This window comes from Cryptomeria japonica, chromosome 1, assembly GCF_030272615.1.
Source record: "Cryptomeria japonica chromosome 1, Sugi_1.0, whole genome shotgun sequence".
NCBI classification, from domain to species: domain Eukaryota; kingdom Viridiplantae; phylum Streptophyta; class Pinopsida; order Cupressales; family Cupressaceae; genus Cryptomeria; species Cryptomeria japonica.
The window spans coordinates 304,060,834-304,071,033 of NC_081405.1; the positions used below are offsets into that span (position 1 = coordinate 304,060,834).

Genomic DNA, 10,200 nt, shown 5'->3' on the forward strand with positions numbered 1-10,200 from the left:
ATATGCACAAAATAGATTTGTTTGTAAAAGATTCAGATACTTATAAGATAAAGTGATGGCAAAAAAATAGCTTGTCCTACAGTCGTATGGGAAGGTAGAGGCAAGGCTTGGGAACTGTTTTGATAAAATTTTAGAAAGAGAGCTTATCGCAATGAATGCATTGGCTGTAAGGTATGTATAAAAGGGATTCAGTAGAAAGTCTTCAGCAACTTTGGTGGGTTCAATCCAAATTCGTCAATCAATTCCAATATCTGACCTGTCTGCGCCAAATTGGAAGTTTCTGAACAGGGTATGGACAATCTATCAAGGCATAAAGGATAGAGGAGTGTGCCAAAAGTTTCAGATGAGATACCTCTGCTAGCCAGGTATGCCAAAAAAGTAAGGATAACAGATACAGTAACATCTATGCACCACAAAGCTGCAGGACTAGTTGACCCAGCTTGCTTGAACGTCTAGCGCCCTTATTTCATTTTCACAATTAAACATCGAGTTACCATTCATTGCCTTTCTACATTTTTTATTCCACTCTAAATACAAGGGACAAAAGGGATCTTAAAAATATTACTCTCCTTAACTCTATGGAATGAATCTGCACCTTCACAAGTCTGAAAAGAAAAAATGTAAGAAAAACTTCATTCGTAAATGATGTAAGCTATCAACAATTGTATGTAACATTTGCACACCTTTCCATTCTTCATCTTTCTTCACCTCACATAAACCCCTTCTTCATTATTCGAAACCTCCTGAAAACATTTGTCAATTTTCTTATAATAATGATATTGGTAACTCAAACAGTCATATGGTGCCACCATTGTAATTTTCCTAAGTTGCCGGTTCGGGTTCGGGTTCCGGTTCGGGTTCGAAGAACCCGGTACGCCGGTACGGCAAAATTTTGAAAAGGGGTTTGGGTTCGTTTGGGTTCGTTAGTACAAAAACATGTAAATTTATATATATATATATATATATATATATATATATATATATATATATCAAAGCCTATAAGCATGAATTAAAATATGCATGTCACATAGCATCATATGAACAACAAAACAAACATAAACTTGTAATCATAGCATCATGATCATACCATAATTGATAATAGCATCATATACATCAAGTTTAATATCAAAATGACAAAATATTCAAGTATCATTGTTTCAACTTTCAACAATATAAACTTAAAAGTTTAATCATCAAATGGATCATCTAATTCTTCATCCTCCTCCTCCTCCTCCTCCTCATCCTCATTGACATTGACATTACATGAGCCAATGCCACTTGCACTTGCACTATAAGTTGGCTCAATTTCCGAGTCATCAAGTGTCAATGCAAGAAGCTGAGAACCAGGAGCATCCAAATCAGTATGCTCTGGCTCTATATCCCACATCTTTGTTTCCCCTTGTGTGTAGTCATGTTGTTTGTGTGAAAGAAGACGTAGGTTGGAATGCACATATACTAAATTCTCCGCTCTTTTTGATAGCAGCCTATTGCGCTTTACTGAGTGGATGAAAGAGTATGTGCTCCAATTTCTTTCTGAAGCAGATGAACTAGCAACCTATGAAGACAAAGTAAACAATTAAAGTTATACATTAATAAAAATAAAATTACTAGCAACCTATGAAGACAAAGTAAACTATAAATAAACTAAAACTTGTAAATTAAAAATTTTAATTAATTAAACTTACTTGTGATAAAACTTTTATAGCGAGGGGTTGTAGGTGTTGGAAGCATGTGCCATGGAAGTACCACCAGCTATGAGCATCTTTCTTGGATCTATGACGAAGTGCATCAACACTTAGACCATTCCCATTTGCGAATTCTATGAACTCATTTGTAATAACATCTCGCAAATCATCATCGGGATACAGTCTAAGAAATGCTGCCTTATACCCATCAGATACTTCTAGATCTCTCCATGGTGGAATCCTTCCTGGTTTATCAAGAAACTGATTGCTATAGTACTTAGGTGTCAAGGCATAGGCAAGAAGGTGCAAAGGAGTGGTCATCTTATTCCACCTCTCTACAATAATTAATTCCAGTTCTTTGAAGAATTTCTCCTGAGGATCATTCTCTTTTTCATTTATAGTGAACTTTATTTTTTCAAGCATTGAATCAATGCCATCATAAATCTCACCTATGCAAGGCCTATCCATGTCTGTATAGCGAATCATGCTCATGATGGGCTCAGTGATACTTAGGAGATATGTAACAAGATCCCACCATTTCTCATCCAATATTCTATCCCTAATTTTTCCTGCCCTCTCAGTGCTACTTTGCTTCCATACAGTCCAATTGGTGCTGATCACCATATTGCATAGTGCCACTCTAACTTTCACAAGTCGTCTTAAGACGATTGTGTTTGATGCAAAACGGGTCTCAGCAACCTATAACACAAATTAATGCCAAATTATTAAAAAATAAAGCCAAACTTTAAAGAAGAATACACAATATAGCTTACACAATGATATTATTAACATTGAAAATTCAAAAAAATCAGAAAATGTAAAATTAAATTACTATTTCACTTACCTTCAATAGCTCCAAATTCGAATAGGTTCTAAAAATCCCTTGAGACATGTGGTGGTTTGTGATGAACATCTGGATGTCCTCAGCCTCTGCATACACATCTCTGATCCATTTTATTTTTTGCCCAATCCTTTGTAGCATAAGATTGAGTGAATGTACCGCACAAGGTGTCCAAAAGATGTGATCATAGCGTTGCTCAACCAACAAACCAGCAGCTCTACAATTTTTTGCATTGTCCGTTATGACTTGGACAACATTGCGGGGTCCCACAGACTCAATGGCAGAGATGAGAATTTCTGCAATAAATTCACCATCTTTTATTTGGCCCTCACAATCCACAGCTCTCAAAAACATTGCCCCTTTAGGGGACACCGCTATGACATTGATCAAGGGACGGTTTTTAGCATCTTTCCACCCATCTGAAACAATTGTTACACCTGTCTCAACCCACGAATCCCTTATGGGTTTCAATGCATCTTCAACCCTCTTCACCTCTTTCTCCAATAATGTTCCACGTACCTTCTCATAACCGGGGCCCTTATACCCTCTTGGTGCCTCATTAACACTTTTTATCATTTGCTTCCAATATGGGGAGCGAACAACATTGAATGACAAACCATTTGCATAAATGCACCTTACTATATCTTGATCAGCATTGTCTCTACTCTCATTTTGGAATGCGGTTTCTAAAGGCCCTTTTGTTCTTTTACGTGTCAAGGGTGGTTCACTTTGAGGTTCATTTGTGGCAAAGAAGGGGTGGTCTTCTACTACAATACTGGGATTAGAAGGGCCTTGCATTCCCCTTGTTTTCTTTGATGCGGTTTGGTTCAATCTACGGGCTTCCCTCTCTTCTGCCGCCTCATGCTCCCTAATATATTTCATCACTATCTCATCTGGTATAGGTTTACCATTTTTGCCAGGGCATTTTTTGATGCCTCTTCCTTTTATTCCACACAAATGGCCTACCACTCGATAATATGAACTATTACGTTCAATATCACATCCATGGCATTTCCAACGGAATCCCCCACCTCCCGGAAGTTGTTTTATAATGTCCACATATTTCCATAAGGGAGAATTTGGATCATTTCTTTGTTTTGCAATTACTTGTTCATTGCCAATGGAGGAAGATGTAGATGCCATTCTAGTTCCTATGGCAAGAAATAAAATAAACATATTCAAAAACAAAAACTAAATAATGAAAAAAAATTCAAGTTTCATGTTTGACAATTTGTGAAACAAAAATAGTTGGAAAAAAATGTTTAAAAACCTACCTCTTGCTGCCAATGGAAGCTTGAAAATGTATGGAAATGATGCTGCAACACTTGTTGAAGCTTCTAAAATCAGTCTTCAACTCCTCCTCTTTGATCTTGGAAGCCAAATTTTGTTCAACCTCTCTTCAACCTGCTCTCATAAAAAATTTGTTTGCAACACAAATGAGGTGAAATGTGTCAATAAGATGTTTTAGAAGTGTTTTTTAGGTTATAATTTTCGCTTTTTTAAAGGCGGAATTGAAAAAAAAAAAAAATTTGGTTTGTTTTTTAACTTATTGGGCCGCCCAGCCACGCGGGTTCGACTGGATCCGCCCGGGTTCGACTGGGTTCGACCCCGGGTTCGACCGGGTTCGACCCCGGGTTCGACCGGGTTCGACCCGGGTCGAACCCACCCTGGGTTTTACGAACCCTGGTCGAACCCAGGTCGACCCGGACCCGTACCAGGGCTTCCGAGGGGCGAACCCTGCAACTTAGTAATTTTCCATTCTCCCTGGCGCACTTAAACCTGCTATCATAGTAAGAGGGGCCGTGTGGAAGTGATTCATTTATATCCTATACCAAAGTAGAGCTATCAATCACAACCACAGAGCATACAATAACTGTACCTAATACCCGCCATTTTTCCAAATTGTCATTGTTTTCAGTACCAATTTCAGTGACAATGTTAGTGACTGCATCAGCGCCAATATCGGAGTCATAAAATAGATACCCATTTAAAGTTGACTCTACTCCATCCACTGCTCGGGGTAATCTGACTGCACCGTCTGAAATAAAAGACAAAATACTGTTATTTCTTCAAGGTAAATTCTTTTCATTTAAAGATCACTTCAAACATTACTGATGGACTTATAGACTATCTTGTGAAAGAAAATAAAATAATGAAAGAAATAATAATCCCTTCAACATTAGATTCACAATTGGCTGTTAAAAAGAGTCTTGAAATCAGTACCTTCAACCTGGGAAGACAAATCTTAATTGTTGTATAGCTGCAATAAATAAGTTGCATACTTGTCAATGCATGCAACTCTTTAATACCTGCTATGTTCTCCACCTTGTCACAAGAGTCAATTACAATTTGCTCCAAGCAGGCTCAGTCTGGAAAGACTCGGCAACTTTTTAAGCTCGGGACACTTTTTAATGTACAACTCTGTTAGTTTTGTAAGATCACCGGCTCCTGCTAAGCTTCTTATAATACTTAATAGTCAATCCTAAGTTTCTCCATGCAGTTCATTTTGGAAAGACATGATAAGTCCTCAAGCTCAGGACACTTACTAATGTACAACCGTCTAACCTCCAAGTTCCCTGACACACTTCTCAAATTTGGACAAACGTGCAATTGAAGATCTTTAAACCTCTCACATCCATCAATTATAATCCTTTCCACGCAACTTGAAACCCTAAAATCTGGCAACTCCTCAAACTCCGGACAGCCCCGAATGCTTAATTCTACAAGCTCTTCACAACAAAATTTGACAGCCATCCAACATAAAATATTTCACCTTTACATATGTATCAAATGTTATGCTTTCCAGACACTTCATAACACTGAGATAGAAGCACTCAGACTCTAGCTTCACACAGCCAAAAATTTCCAATTCTACAAGCTTTGCAAGATTAGATATTCCTGACACACATTCTCAGACTCTAGCTTCGCACAACCAAAAATTTCCAATTCTACAAGCTTTGCAAGATTAGATTTCTTGACACACATTTCAAGTGATTACAGTTTTGAATAGTAATTTTTTCCAGGTAGCTGAGATGATCAACAGTTAGCTCCTCTAGCTCTGGACATTGACTTTAATATTCAACAACACAAGCTTTGCAAGATTAGATATTCCTGATACACCTTTCAAATGATATACATTTGTGATCCTTTCCAAGCAGCTGAGCTGACCAAGTGTTTTCTTCTTGAGCTTTGGACATTGACCAATATTCAACAGCACAAGCTTTGCAAGATTAGATATTACTGTTACACTTCTCAAATGTTTACAATCTACAATTGCTATCCTTTCCAAACAGCTAAGATGACCAAGAGTTAGCTCCTCGAGCTCTGGGCATTGATTAATATTCAACAACACAAGTTTTGCAAGATTAGAAATTCCTGATATACTTTTCAAACGTTCACAATTGTAATATCAAGACAATTTAATGCCTTCACCCTTATTAAATCCACTTCCATAAGATCTTTCATGTGATGAAGTTTTATAGATTCAAGGCTTGAATAGTGAATTCCACTAATTAAGATCATGGATAGCAAATCTTAATCGCTAATCTCTAGCTTTTCAAGCCCACTCATAGGGGCCTTAACACTAGTAGGCATTCCTCCATTATTCCAAGATTATAGATAACCAAAGATTCACAAGTGATACTCTCTCCTTTTTCAGTAGAAACCCGTTACCCCTTTAATGTGGAAATTCTGAGATATGAATTACAAAGATTCATATTGAGAGATTCTAGTAAAGACATACCTTGGATTGGCAATCCTCCGGCATCCAAGGACACCTTTTCTAAATTATCTGATACTCCTAAGGAAATTAGAACTTTTTTCAAAGAGGCTTGAGAAATATGAAGTTCTTTCAACTGGGAGGGCACCTGAAATTCAAAGATAAATTTGTGTAAAGCTCTCAATGATAGAAAACAGTAGTCCAGAGAATTCCACTATACGGTTGGAGATCTAGTTTTTGACTAAGAAGAACAAAATACCTGTATGGGATTCTTCCACAGCGTTTCGAATCGTCCATGTTTGATTCTGTAACACTACAAATTTTGAAGAGGAACCCACGAAGGAATGCTCCTCATTGGTTCTGCAGCACAATAGCCCTGAAGCTCGAGCCATAGCAAGGAAGCTGACGTCACAACACAAATATCTGATTGGCCTAAGAAGAATGTAACTCGAGAATTCATGGACTCGTAAAAAATGGAATGGAAACACCTGACATTGGTTTTGGTAAGAATTTCTGAAACCCATTGATTCCTGCATACACACAAGCAACTTAGTTTTCTATTACTATAATAACAACTAAACAAATCTAATATGAGAAAAGTAGGGAGAAATCTGGAGGTAACAAGCATACCAAATATTCCAGAGCTTGAGGACGCCAAAGGTGATGAGGAGGGCTTTAGCTCAAGTACCATTTCTCTTCCTAAGTCTCTTAGGTGGTCATCCATTCTCATATTATGAGAAGATATATTTGTTTCTTCAACAAGACACCTATTTCTTAGTGTCTTCAATGCATGCTGAACGTTCCATTCTGATCCCTCCCATACTCTTTCAGCTATACACTGATGGCTGCCCCCCCCCCCCCCAAAAGGCAATATATATACATGAAAACTTGTTTTTCTTCAATATTCAATGCATCAAAGCTTATTCTCAGTCTTTGCTTTACCTCCCGAGGCAGCATCTTTCTAACTTAAATCAATTCTGACCTCCAATATTCCTCACTTCTACCATGAACGTGCCTGCCCAAAACTTGTAGAGACAATGGTAACCCTCCACACACATCTACGAAGGTTTTAGACAGCTCCTCGTACCCACTAGATGGATTGGGTTGGTCAAAGGCATGCCGACAGGAGAGTTCCCTTACATGATCTCTATCCATTACTTTTAAATGATAACCATGAGTAATCCCTGCAGCTATAAGCACCCCTCCATCACGATTTGTGACAATAACTAACCTATTATCCAATTTATTTACGATATCCATGATCAGTACAGCATTTAACTGCTCTACATGATCGATGTCATCTACAACAATTAGAAAGCTTAAATGGGTAGGGCTCTTTTGTAGTCTCTTTGAGATAACTTGTTCCTTCCTCTGTACTTGTAAAGCTGAGATGATGCCCGTGAAAGAGATCTTTGAGAAGCTTAAGCTGCAAAGAAGGTAATTCTCTTCTTCCATACGTTTCTCGCACATCAAACAGAAAACTTGCTCTACAATATTTTGATCCCATTTGGTTAAACAATTCTTTGGCGAGAGTTGTCTTCCCTGATCCACCCCTGATCCACCCATGCTGAAAATTCCAACTACCTTAGCCTTATCGTTCAGCCTGCTCTGGTTTTCAAAATCCTGTACAAGTACCTCAAAGCTATGCCTTTCAAAATCTTTCACAAGATTGTTAAACCCCACTGGATATTGAGCAACATGTAATTGTGTTTTCCTTTGTACTTCTTTTTGCACAGCTGCTACTGTTGTTAGGCAGTCAGAGCCACTGAATCTTTATACCATAAAAAGGAGGATTCCATGAGAAAATTGTTAAACCAAATTTGAAGAAAGGAAAAATTTAATATAAACAACTACCAAAATTACAAAAATTTACCTTTAAATTCTTCCCCAGCTATAAGTGAAAGAGACTGAAGGGCTCCTTTCCACTCGTTAAGCTTCTCCAGGTACCTGCCTTTCTCTTCATATTTAATGAATGCATTAGCGTATACTCCCTTCTCTATGTGGCGGAGATCGGATGGTTTCACGTCATAAAACAAGGGGATAATTTTGGCCTCGCTTTCTAACATGAGAATCAGCTCAGCCAAACACCAAGCTGATTCTGCATATCCTTTGGAAAAGATGACCAAAGCAGAGGAGATAGCTGTCTGAATAGTGGAAGGAAATGAATCTCCAAGCTCCTCTTGGGAATCAAGAAACGCCCTTATTCCCAACTGCTGAAGGGAATTGTAAAGTTGAATAGCAAGCGTCTGTTTGAAATCGGGGCCTCTATGGTTGATGAACACATCAAACAATCTTGTAGATTCACAAACTATCCTTCTTTTGTCGGGGAAAGCATTGAATTCTTGATTTTGCTGGTGAGATGATGAACAAAACGCCATTGATTCCAGTCTAAACACTAATCACCCGTTTTAAAAAGAAATAGAAAAAGAGAGCAGGGCGAGTAGAATTTGATTGGGAGAAGGGTAGATTGAATCAAATAAATCATACTGCAGGCGAGTACAGTTCTCGCCTTGAAAGAACGAGGAAAATAGAGTAAGGACAACGCTTAGAAATTAGACAAGCGCCCACCTGTACAAAGAAGGCCGCAAACTCAGCCATTCCTCGAAACATCCAAGCCAAAAGCAAGGAAGAGAAATGGTTAGAAATTAGACAATCACCGACCTGTAGAAAGAAGAATGTGAATTCTCTCTCGTTTCGTCGAATATCCAATCCAAGGGAAAAAGGAGGGAAAAAGCTTTGAATGTAGACAAATCCCGACATGGTTGGTTTCCATTTGGTTCACAGACTAATTCTGTCGGCCACTCATTTAAAGAGGTTATAATTGCGAAAGTATTTAAGCCTCTACAGAAACCAGTAACCAATGTTGTCGCTCTAGAGAGTAGGATAAGGGCCGGGCTTAACGGGCACATTCGAAGCATTGATTTATCGTGGCCGGGCCACAACCAATATAAATTTCATTCTTTCCCCTTTCTGTTTCTGTTTCCGTTTTTATGCTTTCATTTTAGGCCAAGTCGAAGCAAGTGGATCAGTTGTCTTTGTTTCTCTATGTGCTGCATGATGAATCCAAAGATATTATCAAAGTTAAAAGGACTCCGTTCATTCTGTACGCAACAATGATTTACACTTTAATTAAATGGAAAACTTTCCTTATGTCAAAAAATAAAATTCCCGTGTTTTTTTCACTTTTGACCTAGAAGTTTAGTTTGACTTTAAATATCTAAATTATATACTAACAATAAATAAATAATAATTAATACTATTAAAATTATTTTAATTTTTTTAAAATATAATTTATAATAATTAATTCATAATTGATCTTAATCAATATTTACTAACTAAAATTAATTACAAAATGTAATTTTTAAAATAATTTGCTTTTTTTTTAATAATTTGTATTTTTTAATAAAAAATTATTCATTATGGATATTTAGCTAGAATTGTTTTCTTAAGATTCTTTAACAAGAATAATAAGATAATGGAAATCAATAATTATTAACTTTTTACTTTTTCATTATAAATAAAAATAATAATACATTATTAACTATAAATAAATTTTCAATAACAATTTTATATAAAAAAATAATAATAATCAATAATAAATTATAGATTATAGATTATAGATTATTAATTATTTAAAATTGATAAATTTATAGGATTGATTCTAAAGTATGCTAAATAGCATTCTTGATTGAACGCAAACCAAACTACTTGAATATAGGGGTAGTTGTGGGTTTGTTGATTTGCTTTTGTCTAGTCTTTATGGGGAGAAATGGGTCACTATACAAATAAAAGAGGAATACATTCAGTATTTTTTTGTGTGTTTTGAAATGGAAGAGATCTAAAATTCCATGAAAAATGATATATGCTAACAGTCAAATTGTTATCTTATTTATAGCATTTCCTTGCTTTGTATACTAATGAATATAGAGTAGAGGGTAACATGATGATTTAAATTG

At 36.7% G+C, this 10,200-nt stretch overlaps 2 protein-coding genes across 5 annotated transcripts; both read right to left on the reverse strand.

Moving 5' to 3' along the window:
• Positions 1-1,004: 1,004 nt before the first annotated feature.
• LOC131026896 (uncharacterized) lies at positions 1,005-9,243 on the reverse strand. 4 transcript variants are annotated; one of them, XR_009371824.1, is made up of 7 exons: positions 8,118-9,240; positions 6,875-8,015; positions 6,504-6,774; positions 4,750-6,392; positions 3,801-4,564; positions 1,686-3,677; positions 1,005-1,555 (listed from the first exon to the last, which is right to left on the reverse strand). XR_009371824.1 is itself a non-coding variant. In XM_059217664.1 (6 exons), exons 5-6 carry the CDS (start codon positions 2,307-2,309, stop codon positions 1,187-1,189), a joined length of 993 nt encoding a protein of 330 aa, XP_059073647.1. In that variant the 5' UTR covers positions 2,310-4,564; positions 4,750-6,392; positions 6,504-6,774; positions 6,875-8,015; positions 8,118-9,243; the 3' UTR covers positions 1,005-1,186. The 4 variants fall into 4 exon arrangements, 1 of the variants encoding a protein (XP_059073647.1); XR_009371823.1 differs by having other exon boundaries at positions 1,686-4,564; positions 6,875-8,009; positions 8,118-9,241; XR_009371822.1 differs by having other exon boundaries at positions 1,686-4,564.
• Positions 5,579-8,622, reverse strand: LOC131857366 (disease resistance protein Roq1-like). Its single transcript, XM_059209823.1, has 5 exons — positions 8,118-8,622; positions 7,227-7,986; positions 6,579-6,774; positions 6,269-6,392; positions 5,579-5,901 (listed from the first exon to the last, which is right to left on the reverse strand). Exons 1-5 carry the CDS (start codon positions 8,620-8,622, stop codon positions 5,579-5,581), a joined length of 1,908 nt encoding a protein of 635 aa, XP_059065806.1.
• Positions 9,244-10,200: the final 957 nt, after the last annotated feature.